Source organism: Schistocerca cancellata, chromosome 4 (genome assembly GCF_023864275.1).
Source record: "Schistocerca cancellata isolate TAMUIC-IGC-003103 chromosome 4, iqSchCanc2.1, whole genome shotgun sequence".
NCBI lineage: Eukaryota > Metazoa > Arthropoda > Insecta > Orthoptera > Acrididae > Schistocerca > Schistocerca cancellata.
In genome coordinates this window covers 555,368,670-555,383,822 of record NC_064629.1, presented here as the reverse complement: position 1 = coordinate 555,383,822, position 15,153 = coordinate 555,368,670, and the positions used below count along the sequence as shown (strand labels likewise).

The window sequence follows — 15,153 nt, the reverse complement described above, 5'->3', positions numbered from 1 at the left end:
GCCCGGCGGTTCTAGGCGCTACAGTCTGGAGCCGAGCGACCGCTACGGTTGCAGGTTCGAATCCTGCCTCGGGCATGGATGTGTGTGATGTCCTTAGGTTAGTTAGGTTTAATTAGTTCTAAGTTCTAGGCGATTGATGACCACAGAAGTTAAGTCGCATAGTGTTCAGAGCCATTTGAACAAACTGTTGTACACACCGGTACCTCTAATACCCAGTAGCACGTCCTCTTGCATTGATGCATGCCTGTATTCGTCGTGACATACTATCCACAAGTTCATCAAGGCACTGTTGGTCCAGATTGTCCCACTCCTCAACGGCGATTCGACGTAGATCCCTCAGAGTGGTTAGTGGTTGTCGTCGTCCATAAACAGCCCTTTTCAGACTATCCCAGGCATGTTCGATAGGTTTCATGTCTGGAGAACATACTGGTCACTGTAGTCGAGCGATGTCGTTATCCTGAAGGAAGTCATTCACAAGATGTGCACGATGGGGCGCGAATTGTCTTCCATGAAGATGAATGCATCGCCAATATGCTGCCGATATGGTTGCGCTATCGGTCGGAGGATGGCATTCACGTATCGTACAGCCGTTACTGCGCCTTCCATGAACACCAGAGGCGTACGTCGGCCCCACATAATGCCACCCCAATGTAGCAGGGAACCACCACCTTGCTGCACTCGCTGGACAGTGTGTCTAAGGCGTTCAGCCTGACCGGGTTGCCCTCCATACACGTTTCCGACGATTGTCTGGTTGAAGGCATATGCGACACTCATCGGTGAAGAGAACGTGATGCCAATCCTGAGCGGTCCATTCGGCATGTTGTTGGGCCCATCTGTACCGCGCTGCGTAATGTCGTAGTTGCAAAGATGGACCTCGCCATGGACTTCGGGAGTGAAGTTGGGCATCATGCAGCCTATTGCGCACAGTTTGAGTCGTAACACGACCTCCTGCGGCTGCACGAAAAGCATTATTCAACGTGGTAGCGTTGCTGTCAGGGTTCCTCCGAGCTATAAAATGTAGGTAGCGGTCATCCACTGCAGTAGTAGCCCTTGGGCGGCCTGAGCGAGGCATGTCATCGATAGTTCCTGTCTCTCTGTATCTCCTCCATGTCCGAACAACATCGCTTTGGTTCACTCTGAGACGCCTGGACACTTACGTTGTTGAGAGCCCTTCCTGGCACAAAGTAACAATGCGGACGCGATTGAACCGCGGTACTGACCGTCTAGGTATGGTTGAACTAAACTACAGACAACACGAACTTGTGTACCTCCTTTCTGGTGTAATGGCTAGAACTGATCGACTGGCGGACCCCCTCCGTTTAATAGGCGCTGCTCACGCATGGTTGTTTACATCTTTGGGCGGGTTTAGTGACATCTCTGAACAGTCAAAGGGACTGTGTCTGTGATACAACATCCACAGTCAACGCCTGTCCTCATGAGTTCTGGGAACCGGGGCTATGCAAAACTTTTTTTAAGAGAGAACGGTCACTGTTATCGAAAGGTCGCTTTAAGATTGTACGGAAGTGTAAGTTAGTATTTTTAACAGTGCCGGTGTATTGTTACCTAAGACACTATAAATCTGTACACAAGCTTAGTGGTACGTATATTATACCCACCAAATATAGCTCTAGCTTAACGCTCGATAACAAATAGCAAGGTACTCACCCGTAGACAAGGTCACGGCTGTAACCTCTATCATCTATCTTATCTTCTGTTTTTTTTCTGTCTAAATTATCAAAGAATTTATTTCTATTTCTATTTCACGAAACTTCTTATTTTATTTTAAGTAAGTGAAAAGCTGCTGTAACAAAAAAGAAAAACGAAAGAGTAAAAGAAAGGACGGCCTCCACGTGGCAGACATGGGTATATGGACACAGGTCTTGGTGGCGGACAGCTTTGGCTCCTCCAAGCTCGGAGGACAGACGCATCGGCAAAGAGGCCAAAACCGATCCACCATGAGAAATCAGGCAATGGGTCTTATAAAAAACAGCAAGTGAAAAAAATGTGAACGCCTCACTAATGGTGCAAGAAGTTTAACTTTACTTCCATGTAGTGATCTGAATTGCAAGTAACTGCTTACAATGACTGATGGCTTAAAAACAAAGATGAAAACTTCATTCCCTTGCAGTACATCAGCAAACGTAAGAGGGCTTGCTGTACAGTAATGTCACCTTATTTTTTATATGGTAACTCTTAAAGCTTTTTAATTAAAACAGACGTTATTAATATTCTCCATCTTTATTTTTATGTCTACATATTTGCAGACCTTTGCCGCTTGAGGGCTCCGAATGGTAGCGTTTAACATGGCAGTGTGTAAGGTAACTATGTCGGTGCGTGAGAAACAGTGTATTGTAATCGAGTTTCAAATTCGAAGAGTTCGCCCACACATGAAGCACCCTCTCCCTCAGCATGATAATGTCAGACCACAAACGAGCACTGCGACGTTCCGACGCCTTGGGTCCACTATCATAGATCATCCACCATACAGTCCCTACTTCGTCCTATCCGGTTTTCATCTGTTTGCAAAACTTAAAGAACACTTTCGAGGACTTCACTTTGATAGTGATGAAGCGATGCAAGCAGAAGTGCGGTTGTGGCTACATCAAAGTTAAACATTCTATAGTGACAGTATCAACAATCTGGTCTCTTGTTGCTAGAAATGTATTCGTCGCCAGGATGACTATGTTGAGTAATAAATTTGTAAACATGAGGAATAAAGATGTAGAATATTAATAACGTTTGGTTTATTACAAAGCTTTGAGAAATTTCACATATAATAATCAGAGACATTACTTTTCAGCACGCCCTAGCGCATGCGTCGTTATGCTTTGTTTTCATAACTTGTTGGTCTAAGTACATAATGTTCCTAAGTAGCATACCGCTTTTAAGTAGTAAAAGATAGTCTGAACATTTGTGTCTTCAACTTTCTCTTAATATGTTATTCTTGTGTTACTTCTATCTCTAGGACGCGTACTGGGTCCATTTGCCGATGCTGATCATAGGATGTGCAGCACTGATTACGACGGTGGGTATTTCTTTCCTACCTGAGACTAAGGGACAGCCACTACTTGACACATTTGAAGAAGATGACAGACGGAACAAGTGAGTGGACATACCTTGTCATTACTGCTATATCATCTCTCTGAGACTCTGCAATATTTAATACGTGGAAATTTCACAACTATCAGTAATTATGTAATATTTTTATGAGCATTAGTGATAAAGTTTTAACTATCACCAAGAGAAAATCAAGTTGCGACTAGGAAAGCTTGTGAAGGTGTTAATCCTTCTCCATTTATTCACTCTTTAATTCGACACATTTTCCCCGACGACGGATGACTTGGAGGAGACCTTGGTTTGGCGGAGACCTTGATTTGACAGAGACCTTTGTTGTTGAGGTCGGCATTTTGGCTACGAAGGAACCATTCCGCCTCCAAAATCCTCTCTCCGTCATTCTGGAAATCCCTGTGACGCACTGGTTTCTTCATCCGAGAAAAGAGAAAATCGTCATCAGGTGTCATGTAAGGCCAGAACAAGTGCGTGGCAAAATTTGATAGCCCTCAAGAAACAGCATATATGACTGTGTCTTGTACAGAATAAGCTGGGGCCTGGTGAGGCAAAAACATACTTGGTCAGCTTCTCGCTACGTTTCGTCCTGACAGCCTCCCGTAACCTCCTCAGGATATTTCAGTGGTATTCTCCTGGGACGGTTTGTCCCTTCCGAGCCTAATCTATTTGTACCATGCCACAGCAGTCCAAAAAAAAAAAAAAAAAAACACGCAGGATCATCTTGCCCGATTATACGAGGACGCGCTGAAAATTAATACCTCCGAATTTTTTATGTCAAAAGTTTTTTAAGTAAATCAGAAATTCTAATTCTTTATTCTTCATGTCTGCTTTCTTATTTCTCGACATAGCCTCTTTGGCGACGTACACATTTCTGCCAACGAGAGCCCGGTTTGCTGATATCGTCACTGTAGAATGTTTGACGGTGCTTCTTCCCTCCACTCCCCTTACTGAGTGTTTCTTTGATTCTGTGATGGTAGTGAAATTTTATTCCGCACGATCTTTCAATCGACTGCTGTGATTTCAGTCAGCTGCTTCTGTGTTGTTGTCTGGCGTGTTGGTTCCTGCTGACCTGCTGTGGACGGCCACGTTTGATTGTCGGATTGGGGATCAGCTGTTTCTCCATGATTTCCCGTTTCCATCTCGGATCTATCGTGTATCGCTGTAATGTTATCAGACTTCTGTTTCCTGGTTATCTGTGCCGATTTCTCCTCGGAGTCCTCTTCGGATCTCGAACATCTCGTTTCTAGTGGCCGTTCCCTGTTTTTATTTTATTTTATTTGGATGAGAACTGGTGGACTCACATTGCCCGCATCCAGGTCGTTATCTTACTGGTGAATTGTTATTTCATGGACTTCGTAGCTGTTTTCTTGGTAGGTAGTTGCAGAATGGTCTTCATCAGTTTCAGACTCATCAGCGTTGTCTGATTTCTCACGTAATTCATTTTTATTGGTCCCATATTCAAGGGTGGGGAATTTCCCTGTAGCTAAAATAAGGGATTAGTCAGTGGATTCCACAGAAATATTCTCGGCTTTGCCGGTGCATAGCTTGTGTGGATCAGTTCCTGTGCTTCGGATCTTGTCCGCTGTTGCAGATTATATTAGAGAATAAACAATCGCCATGGTCAGTTTTGCCGAAGATGTCTTGGTTCATTGCATAAGTAACTTGTGGGATTTTACCCAACATGAATTATCTACATCTACGTCTACCTCTGCATGGTTACTCTGCAATTCATACTTAAGTGCCTGGCAGAGGGTTCATCGAACCATTTTCATACTACTTCTCTACCATTCCACTCTCGAATGGCGCGTGGGAAAAAGGAACACCTAAATCTTACCGTTCGAGCTCTGATTTCTCTTATTTTATTATGATAATCATTTCTTCCTACGTAGGTGGGTGTCAACAACATATTTTCGCATTCGGAGGAGAAAGTCGGTGATTGAAATTTCGTAAATAGATCTCGCCGCAAAGGAAACCGCCTTTGTTTCAGTGACTGCCACCCCAACTCGCGTATCATATCAGTGACACTCTCACCCCTATTGCGCTATAACACGAAACAAGTTGCCCTTCTTTGCACTTTTTAGATGTCCTCCGTCTATCCTACCTGGTAAGGATCCCACACCGCGCAGCAGTATTCCAGCAGAGGACGGATAAGTGTAATGTAGGCTGTGTCTTTAGTGGGTTTGTCGCATCTTCTAAGTGTTCTGTCAACAAGGCGCAGTCTTTGTTTCGCCTTCCCCACAATATGATCTATGTGGTCTTTCCAATGTAAGTTGCTCGTAATTGTAATTCCTAGGTATTTAGTCGAATTGACAACCCTTAGATTTGTGTGATTTATCGTATAACCAAAATTTATCGGATTTCTTTTAGTACCCATGTGGATGACCTCGCACTTTTCTTTGTTTAGTGCCAACTGCCACTTTTCACACCATACAGAAATTCTCTCTAGATCGTTTTGTAATTGGAATTGATCGTCTGATGATTTTACTAGACGGTAAATTACAGCGTCATCTGCAAACAATCTAAGGGGGCTACTCAGATTATCACCTAGATCATTTATGTAAATCAGGAACAGAGGGCCTATGACATTACCTCGCGGAACGCCAGATATCACTTTTTTTTTGGCCATCAGTCTACCGACTGGTTTGATGCGGCCCGCCACGAATTCCTTTCCTGTGCTAACCTCTTTATCTCAGAGTAGCACTTGCAACCTACGTCCTCAATTATTTGCTTGACGTATTCCACTCTCTGTCTTCCTCTACAGTTTTTGCCCGCTACAGCTCCCTCTAGTACCATGGAAGTCATTCCCTCATGTCTTAGCAGATGTCCTATCATCCTGTCCCTTCTCCTTATCAGTGTTTTCCACATATTCCTTTCCGATTCTGCGTAGAACCTCCTCATTCCTTACCTTATCAGTCCACCTAATTTTCAACATTCGTCTATAGCACCACATCTCAAATGCTTCGATTCTCTTCTGTTTCTGGTTTTCCCACAGTCCATGTTTCACTACCATACAATGCTGCACTCCAGACGTACATCCTCAGAAATTTCTTCCTCAAATTAAGGCCGGTATTTGATATTAGTAGACTTCTCTTGGCCAGAAATGCCTTTTTTGCCATAGCGAGTCTGCTTTTGATGTCCTCCTTGCTCCGTCCGTCATTGGTTATGATGATTTATCGTCTATCACTACGAACTGTGACCTCTCTGAGAGGATATCACAAGTCCAGTCACACAACTGAGACAATACTCCATATGCACGAAATTTGATTGATAGTCCCTTGTGAGGAACGGTATCAAAATGGTTCAAATGTCTCTGAGCACTATGGGACTTAACGTCTATGGTCATCAGTCCCCTAGAACTTAGAACTACTTAAACCTAACTAACCTAAGGACATCACACAACACCCAGTCATCACGAGGCAGAGAAAATCCCTTACCCCGGAACGGTATCAAAAGCCTTCTGGAAATCTAGGACTATGGAATCGATCTGAGATCCCTTGTCGACAGCACTCATTACTTCATGGGAATAAAGAACACAAGAACGATATTTTCTGAATCCGTGTTGGTTATGTATCAATAAGTCATTTTCTTCAAGGTGATTCATAATGTTCAAGTACAGTATATGCTCCAAAATCCTACTGCAAATTGAGGTCAGTCATATGGGTCTGTAATTCATTGGGTTACTCCTATTTCTTTTCTTGAATATTGGTGTGACCTGTGCTACTTTCCAGTCTTTAGGAACAGACCTTTCGTCAAGTGAGCGGTTGTATATGATTGCTAAGCAAGGCGCTATTGTGTCTGCATAATCTGAAAGGAACCTGATTGGTATACCACCTGGACCGGAAGACTTGCCTCTTTCTTAAGTGATTTGAGTTGTTTTGCAACACCTAAGATATCTACTTTTATGTCACTCACGCTGACAGCTGTTCTGGTTTCGAATTCTGGAATATTTACTTCGTCTTCTTTCGTGAAGGAATTACGGAAAACTGTATTCAGTAACTCCGCTTTAGTGGCACCATCATCGGTAACATTTCCATCGCTATAGCGCAGTGACGGTATTGAATATTTTTTGCCACTGGTGTACTTTACACACGACCAGAATCTCTTTGGGTTTTCTACCGTATTTTGAGACAATGTTTTATTGTGGAAACTATTAAAAGCATCTTGCACTGACGTCCGCACTAAATTTCGAAATTCCATGAAACTTAGCCAGTCTTGGGGATTTTGGGTTCTTCAGAATTTGGCATGCTTTTTTCGTTGCTTCTGCAACACTGTTCTGACGTGTTTTGTGTACCATGGTGGATCAGTCCCGTCTCTTATTAACTTATGCGGTGGGAATCTGTCTGTTGCGGGCCGGCCGTAGTGGCCGAGCGGTTCTAGGCGCTTCAGTCTGGAACCGCGCGACCGCTACGGTCGCAGGTTCGAATCCTGCCTCGGGCATGGATGTGTGTGATGTCTTTAGGTTAGTTAGGTTTAAGTAGTTCTAAGTTCTAGGGGACTGATGACCTAAGATGTTAAGTGCCATAGTGCTCAGAGCCATTTGAACCATTTGTCTGTTGCTGTCGATACTGTATCTTTGAATTTGAGCCATATCTGGTCTACACTTACATAATTAGCTTGGAAGGAATGGAGACTCTCTCTTACGATGGTATCAAGCGAATTTTTATCTGCTGTTTTAAATAGATGTATTTTGCGTTTATTTTTAGTGGTTTTGGTTGATATGGTTTTGACCCTCGCTGCAATGACTTTGTGTTCACTAATACCTGTATCCGTCATGACGCTCTCTATTAGATCAGAATTATTTGTGGCTAAGAGATCAAGTGTGTTTTCGCAACCATTTACAATTCGTGTGGGCTCATGATCTAATTGTTCAAAGTAATTCTCAGAGAAAGCATTTAGTACAATTTCGGAAGATGTTTTCTGCCTACCACTGGCTTTGAATATGTATTTTCGCCAACAAATTGAGGGTAGATTGAATTCTCCACGAATTATACCTATATGAGTGGCGTATTTATTTGTAATGAGATTCAAGTTTTCTTGGAACGGCTGTTGAGTATAACCTCTACCCATAGTAATTCGCAGGAACTATCTGTTTCAACTTCACTACAAGTTTAACTACTACCAACAGACACAAACACACCACCATCTACTTTATTCACTCTATCCTTTCTGAACACGCTTTGCACCTCTGTAAAAATTTCGGCAGTATTTATCTCCAACTTTAGCCAAATTTCTGTTCCTATAACGATTTCAGCTTCAGTGCTCTCTATCAGCGCTTGAAGCTCTGGTACTTTTCCAACACAGCTACGATAATTTACAACTACAATACCGGCTGTTACTTGGTCGATTCTCGTCGTGTCTTTGCCCTGCACCCTTTGAGACTGGAGCCCTTTTTGATCTTTCCCGAGACTATCCAACCTAAAAGCCGCCCAGTCCACGCCACACAGCCCCTGCTACCCATCTAGCCGCCTCCTGTGTGTAGTGGACACCTGACCTATTTAGCGGAATCTGAAACCCCACCACCCTATGGCGCAAGTCGAGGAATCTGCATCCTGTGGTCGCAGAACCTTCCGAGCCTCTGATTCAGACCCTCCACTCGGCTCTGTACCAAATGTCCTCAATCGGTCCTGTCGACGATGCTGCAGATGGTGAGCTCTGCCTTCATCTCTCTAGCAAGACTGGCACTCTTCACCAACCCAAATAGCCGCCGGAAACCACCTACTAGGACGTGTGACGGGATATCGGTCGTCACAGACATTCAGATAGACCTAATCCCATTTTGGCTCTGAATCTTGCATCTCTTAGATCACTTTTCGAATTCGATATTTCCGACCTGTCCGAAATTACAAAGTACCTGTATCAAGTCATTGTGCCCTAGGCCTGGGGGAAGATTTGGTATCCTGACAGTTTTCAGTTGACTGTTTGCGTTACTTATATTAACGGTACTAACAGAATGATCACGATGACAGAATTCTTTTTGCCTAGGTTTTTCAGTAATACTCTGTCTAACATAACTGAGCTATGCAATTTACAAAATAAAAATAAACGTGATACTTCTCATTATCTATTTGAATGAACTCCACATTACCGCCAGAAATACCGAAATTGTCATGTAGCTAGTCACTGAATTCCTGTCAAAGGCGAACCTCCAAATATTTTTTCCTGATCGAATCCATGGACATCATTAGAACTACGAAGCAGAACCTCCGCTTCACGAACAATACACACAGACGATGAACAGAAAGAATTACAACTTGCAAGTACAGTGGCTGCACGAAAATGGAAATGAGCGTTGGGCGTCATTGGCCGGGAGCCCCCATACAGGGCAGGTCCGGCCGCCTTGATGCAGGTCTTATTACATTCGACGCCACATTGGGATAACTGCGCGCTGGATAGTGATGAAATGATGATAAAGACAACACAACACCCAGTCCCTGAGCGGCGAAACTCCCCGGGAATCGAACCCGAGCCCGTAGGACGGCAATCCGTCCCGCTGACTACTCAGCTATCGGGGAAGACAGGGGCTGCACAAGGACACTCCGAGCTAGGTGGCGCAGTGGTTAGCACACTGGACTCGCATTCGGGAGGACGACGGTTCAAACCAGCGTCCGGCCATCCAGAGTTAGCCTTTCCTTGATTTCCCTAAATCGCTTCAGGCCAATGCCGGGATTGTTCCTTCGAAAGAGCACGGCCAACTCCCTTCCCCATCCTTCCCTAATCCGATGGGACCGATGACCTCGCTGTTTGGTGCCCTCCCCCAAATCAATCAACTAACCAACCAACCAGCACAAGGAAACGTGATATACATATACAGCAACACTTGCTTACGTTACAAGTCAGTCATACCACGGAGCGCCGCACCGCACGTCAACACGGGCTGAGCACTCCACCATGACTTGAGAAGTCGGCGCACTGTCCGAAACACGCGACCCACGCGCGCTATGCCTCGCCCCCCCCTCTCCCCCCACATTAAAGGTTATTTGTGAGTCCTGTCCCAATAACATAACGATAAATAGTAACTGTTGTGGCGTAACAAGACAGCCACGCCACTCGGAAGTAGCCGAAATGCACGCGTTACGCACACCGGCTGGCGTGAGGTCTGAAACAGGATACGTAATGAATGCTATAAAGAAAAGTACGTAGCTGCTGTAATACTTAACTTTAATCCATCATTTGTATACAGCATTCTTGATGATACAAGTGAGACTCTCTAGAAATGGTTAACGGCGCCTTGCTAGGTCGTAGCCATGGACTTAGCTGAAGGCTATTCTAACTGTCTCTCGGCAAATGAGAGAAAGGCTTCGTCAGTGTAGTCGCTAGCAAAGTCGTCGTACACCTGGGACGAGTCCTAGTACGTCTCTCTAGACCTGCCGTGTGGTGGCGCTCGGTCTGCAATTACTGACAGTGGTGACACGCGGGTCCGACATGTACTAATGGACCGCGGCCGATTTAAAGCTACCACCTAGCAAGTGTGGTGTCTGGCGGTGACACCACAGTAACAATAATAATAATTCCGTGAGGTTCAATGGCATGGTGCTAGTCTTTCTATTGGGCGCCACTTTAGCGACTTGTTTTTCCCTATCCTAACCCAGTTATACAACGGGGGAAAGCGGGACTATAGTTTAAGGTGGAATCTGAACCACGTGTCGTTTCTGCCGTCTCCTCATATCGTTGAGAGGTGAAGACTAGGCGAAAACAAAGACTGAGAAATCCGTGGTCCGACCGAGATTCTATCCTGTGACCTCTCGGTTTCTCGGCACGCACTTTGCCGTTTTTTAAAATTTTTGTTCCTGTTTCTTTTGTTAAAAAATAAAAGAAAATGAAGACAAAAAAGATGGAAGCAGCAGGAAAATGCTTGTACCGGCAGGAAAGAACGGACAGTAAGTTCAGGCTGGATGGAGACAAGATGGGCAGGGGTGGTATGCCTGGCCATGATGCCTCCCCTCCGCCTGTTACTGTGCTTGTCCCTCACATATTGCCAGCCTTTTTTGTTCTTTTATTTTTTTTATAATTTGCTACAAAAAAAGAAAAATGAAACAGAATCACAGCTCATCCTATATGGCTTCCGCCGTTTAAATAATAAAAAAAATATTTCCCAGACGTTGTCAGCAACAATTTTGTTCATTTCCTTTGTATTTATTAAAGAAGGAAACAAGAGAAACATCGCCACAGAAATGAAAATAAAACTGCGTAAGAACACTGCTGAACGGCACCATGACGAGAATAGCGCAAGGACCGGTTAACTCTACCGATACACTGACGACGAAACAGAAGGTTCAGCATATTGGCGAATAAATGGGGATACCATGGTAGGCGCAAACACTTTTCTAAGGGGTGTTGCAGCGTAGGTTGTGCTGAGAAAAAAAATGGTTCAAATGGCTCTGAGCACTATGGGACTCAACTGCTGTGGTCATAAGTCCCCTAGAACTTAGAACTACTTAAACCTAATTAACCTAAGGACATCACATCCATGCCCGAGGCAGGATTCGAACCTGCGACCGTAGCGGTCGTGCGGTTCCAGACTGTAGCGCCTTTAACAGCTCGGCCACTCCGGCCGGCGGTTGTGCTGAGAAATAACAGTTAAAAAAAAAAAAAAGATTCGTTACGTTGCACCGTTTCCGAGTTAATTAGCATTTACGTTAGACAATCAGGCCACTGCGCACGCAAATTGAAGTGCCCTGCCAGAGACGGTGTCGCCAAACGTGTCTTTCGTTTGGTTTCCTAAAACCGAACAAGAGAGCGATACAAAAATTGGACACGGGACAGTAGTAAGGGTCGAAACCGAGCCAAGGGAGGGGCAGTTTCGTGCACTATCATCTACGATATGAGAACAACTGACACGAATAGTATCTGATTGGCCGCTTACAAGCTTTTCAGATTGTTTCTGACCATCCTCTATAAACATCTTGCTTCCCCTGCGCAGGCGCACCAAACCCGACTAGCAGTGAATATTTCGGTAGCCGCCTATCGTTTACAGACCCAAAAAGTAGAAAAGGAGTTTCAATTCTCTTCAGAATGCGCTGCAGTCTGGACCTTTGTTCTCTTTGGTTTAGAGAATAGATATGGGCTCAATACCTAATGAAATGCAAATGGAGATATGTGAGATCCAGGTATATTCAGATTCGAAATCAAAAGTTAGTGAAGTTGGTGCACCAGAAGTTTATAAATATTTCCCTACCAAGTTTGAAAATACACGAAAATTTGCGTATGTTATTTCCATGTATGGAAATAGTTATGAAGGAACGGAAATAGACCTGTCAGATCCGAGATTTCATATATTCACCTCAGTTCGTTTTTGAAAGTTATTTCTAGGAATTAGTTTTCTCCCGTAATAGGAAAGATATTAGCAGCAAACAGATATTAAGTGTCAGAAAGAAAACATTTGCCCAGGTCAGCTTTCGAGCTTGACATCCTTGGTGTAGATAGGCCTACTTGCCTCGCAGCAAAGAAAAACATTTCCTGTCTCAGATTACGTTACCGTGAGCTAACTGCAGAGGAGTGGACAAAAATATGGCAACACGAAAAATACGACACATTATCATATGTAATACGGCGGAGAAAACATGCTGCCAAATGGTTCAAATGGCTCTGAGCACTATGGGACTTAGCATCTGAGGTCATCAGTCCCCTAGAACTTAGAACTACTTAAACCTAACTAACCTAAGGACATCACACACATCCATGCCCGAGACAGGATTCGAACCTGCGATCGTAGCGGGCGCGCGGTTCCAGACTGTAGCGCCTAGAACCGCTCGGCCACACCGGCCGGCAATCATGCTGCCATTCAAAACAGCTTCCAGTCGTTTGGGAATGGATGAATACAGGCCCTGTATGATTTCAAGGCAATCTATAACAATTCTTCCTGCAAAGTAGTGGCAAAGTGAGATAATGATAATGGAGGTGGTCAATGATCACGTACCCTTCTCCTCAAAGTAGATCACAAATGCTCAATAACACAGAGATCTGGTGACTGAGGTGTCCAAGAAAGACGCGACAACTTAACCTTGTCGATGCTCTTCACGAGTATGCAGCCAGATTTCATCGTCCTGACCACACGATATTTCGACCGTTCAAGTGGCCGCTATCTTCATGTGAGATAGCAGGTGCCGGAACTGCGGTAACATTAGATACGGTGGCGCCTTTACCTCAGGACAGGCCGCTGCGTGTGCGGGAAAACTGAAATGGGTGCACTCCAGAGCATAAAGGTGCCGCCGTGCAGCTGCAATCTCCCCTTAAGATGCCGGCCAGGTGGACCTTCGAAATATCGTGTGTCAGGACGACGAAATCCGGCTGCATACCCGTGAAGAGCGTCAACATTTATTACACCGGAAAAATGTACGGACTAACAATTTATCCTAGTGCTCACAAAGGCACTTCTGGACGATGCGAGCTGTGTCAACAGGAGCCCCGCTGTCGTGGAACACAGATTCACAATTGGGAAATAAATATAGTACCATGGGACGGACAGAGCCAAAATGGTCACATAATCCTTGGCGGTAATGCGACCTTGGAGAGCAATTATGAAGCCCATGGAATACCACGATATGGCTGTCCAAATCATCATCAAAACCCCGCATGTTTCACTCTCGGGATGTAAACTGGGGCAGAGGTTGGAAACAGTGTGCAACAAGACTTATCGAAGCAAATGACTTTCCTCAATTGTTTCGGCATAATGTATTCCTGTTACGGGCATTTGTATCACTGATGAATTATTTTAGAATTGCATCTGGACCTGAATTCCTCTGCTTGTGGCTCTCCCTTCGATCTGTTTTGTTATTGACACAGTTCGCGAGTGCGGCATTCAGTCCTGCAGTGACTTTTGCAGTTGTCGTCAGTAGTAGGGAGTTGGGGTTACGGGAGCAATTTTGATATCAAATCGATATGCAAATTAATTAAATTGATCAATTAATCACTCCCGCCCCCGCCCATCCCGCACCCGACCACGCCCACCTCCGCCCCAGATGACGTCACATGTTTTCTCAGCTGCATGTGTGCCCCAGCCCCCTCACCCTCCCACTTCCCTCCCACTCCCCTGCGCCACCCCCCTCCCCTCCCCAACCTATCCTATTGGCGGGAATTTCGAATTTTGGTGGGAATTCCGAATTTTGGTCGGAATTTCGAATTTTGGCGGGAATTTCCATGTCCCAGGCCCGATCTGAAAACCCACCCCACCCGGGAATTGGTGGGAAATTAAAATTGGCAGTACCCTTTCCGGGACTCGAAACCTGGTCCTCCTGAGCAGAAAGTCGAAGTGTGCTCCCCTAACACAATTAAACCACCAGAGGCACTTGGAATTGATGGGAAATTAAAAATGGCTGTGTCCTTTCCGGGACTTGAATCCTGATTCTACATCTACATCTACATTTATACTCCGCAAGCCACCCAACGGTGTGTGGCGAAGGGCACTCTACGTGCCACTGTCATTACCTCCCTTTCCTGTTCCAGTCGCGTATGGTTCGCGGGAAGAACGACTGTCTGAAAGCCTCCGTGCGCACTCTAATCTCTCTAATTTTACATTCGTGATCTCCTCGGGAGGTATAAGTAGGGGGAAGCAATATATTCGATACCTCATCCAGAAACGCACCCTCTCGAAACCTGGCGAGCAAGCTACACCGCGATGCAGAGCGCCTCTTTTGCAGAGTCTGCCACTTGAGTTTGTTAAACATCTCCGTAACGCTATCACGGTTACCAAATAACCCTGTGACGAAACGCGCCGCTCTTCTTTTGATCTTCTCTATCTCCTCCGTCAACCCGATCTGGTACGGATCCCACACTGATGCGCAATACTCAAGTATAGGTCGAACGATTCTACTAGATGGAAAGTCCAAGTGCAACCTCTAACACATGGAAACTGTCCAGATGCGGGAGAGGAAGGTTAGGTTAGTGTACTCTATTTATTTTGGTCGGGAAACTGATGCAAAGTTCGATCCTAATTACATAATTAATCACAAAGATCTGGCCTAATTATACTATTATATGCATAGTACTACACAAGGATGGCATAAAATTGCAATACAACACAAAAAATGATGATACCATACAACTGGTGTTACCCTGCCGGGGAAATATTTTTCAATACCACTCGAA

The 15,153-nt window shown here is 44.8% G+C and overlaps 1 protein-coding gene across 1 annotated transcript in view; it reads left to right on the top strand.

Moving 5' to 3' along the window:
• Positions 1–15,153, top strand: part of LOC126185062 (organic cation transporter-like protein) — a 236,984-nt gene that overhangs the window by 216,006 nt on the left and 5,825 nt on the right. The window contains exon 10 of the mRNA XM_049927818.1: positions 2,966–3,102. Within this exon, the coding sequence (XP_049783775.1) occupies positions 2,966–3,102 (137 nt within the window). The remainder of the gene's footprint in view (positions 1–2,965; positions 3,103–15,153) is intronic.